This window comes from Chaetura pelagica, unplaced genomic scaffold (genome assembly GCF_000747805.2).
Source record: "Chaetura pelagica isolate M959 unplaced genomic scaffold, ChaPel_1.0 scaffold301, whole genome shotgun sequence".
Taxonomy (NCBI): domain Eukaryota; kingdom Metazoa; phylum Chordata; class Aves; order Apodiformes; family Apodidae; genus Chaetura; species Chaetura pelagica.
In genome coordinates this window covers 169,573-170,353 of record NW_009952150.1, presented here as the reverse complement: position 1 = coordinate 170,353, position 781 = coordinate 169,573, and the positions used below count along the sequence as shown (strand labels likewise).

At 56.7% G+C, this 781-nt stretch overlaps 1 protein-coding gene across 1 annotated transcript in view; it reads right to left on the bottom strand.

Annotated features, from left to right (window-relative positions):
* The window catches only part of SLC7A4 (solute carrier family 7, member 4), a 30,508-nt gene extending 29,727 nt beyond the window's left edge, over nucleotides 1-781 (bottom strand). The window contains exon 1 of the mRNA XM_010006501.1: nucleotides 52-781. Within this exon, the coding sequence (XP_010004803.1) occupies nucleotides 52-781 (730 nt within the window). The remainder of the gene's footprint in view (nucleotides 1-51) is intronic.

Here is a 781-nt window from a genome sequence, read left to right as displayed (position 1 = left end):
CCTCTTCACTAGGGGCTGCGATGACATCAAAGCCGACAAAGGCATAGAAACAGGTGGCTGTGCCTGCCATGATGCCCGACAGCCCATATGGGGCGAAGCCACCCTCCTGGGCACTCCAGTTCTTGGGCTGCGCGAGGATGAAGCCCATGATAAGAATGAAGAGTATGACACCCATGCTGATGGCTGAGAAGACATGGTTGAGCCAGGAGGACACTTTGGCCCCAAAGGAAATGAAGGTGGTGGCTACCAGCAGGATGGCAGCAGCCAGGAAGTCGGGGTAGCGGGCCAGGAATGGCACCTGCCATGCACCCACATGGGTCTCAGTGAAGTTCTTTATCTTGTGGTTGAAGATGGAGTCTAGGTAGCCACTCCAGGCCCTGGCCACTGCTGCTCCCCCGATCATGTACTCCAGCAGCACGTTCCAGCCAATGAGGAAGGCCCAGATCTCACCCACAGACACATAGGTGAACATATAGGCAGAGCCCGTCTTTGGTACTCGGGCTCCAAACTCAGCGTAGCAGAGAGCAGCGAGGAGTGAGGCAAAACCGGCAATGATGAAGGAGACAATAACGGCGGGGCCGGCGATCTCCTTGGCCACAGTGCCTGTGAGAACGTACAGCCCAGAGCCCACCATGCCCCCGATGCCCAGCAGTGTCAAGTCAATGGTGGAAAGGCATCTGTTAAAGGATGTCTCCATCATATCCTCCTCCAAGGTCTTCACCCGGCTGAGTTTCTGGCAGAAGCGAGTCAGGTCGGCAGAGCGTGGCAGCCATCTTGCCAT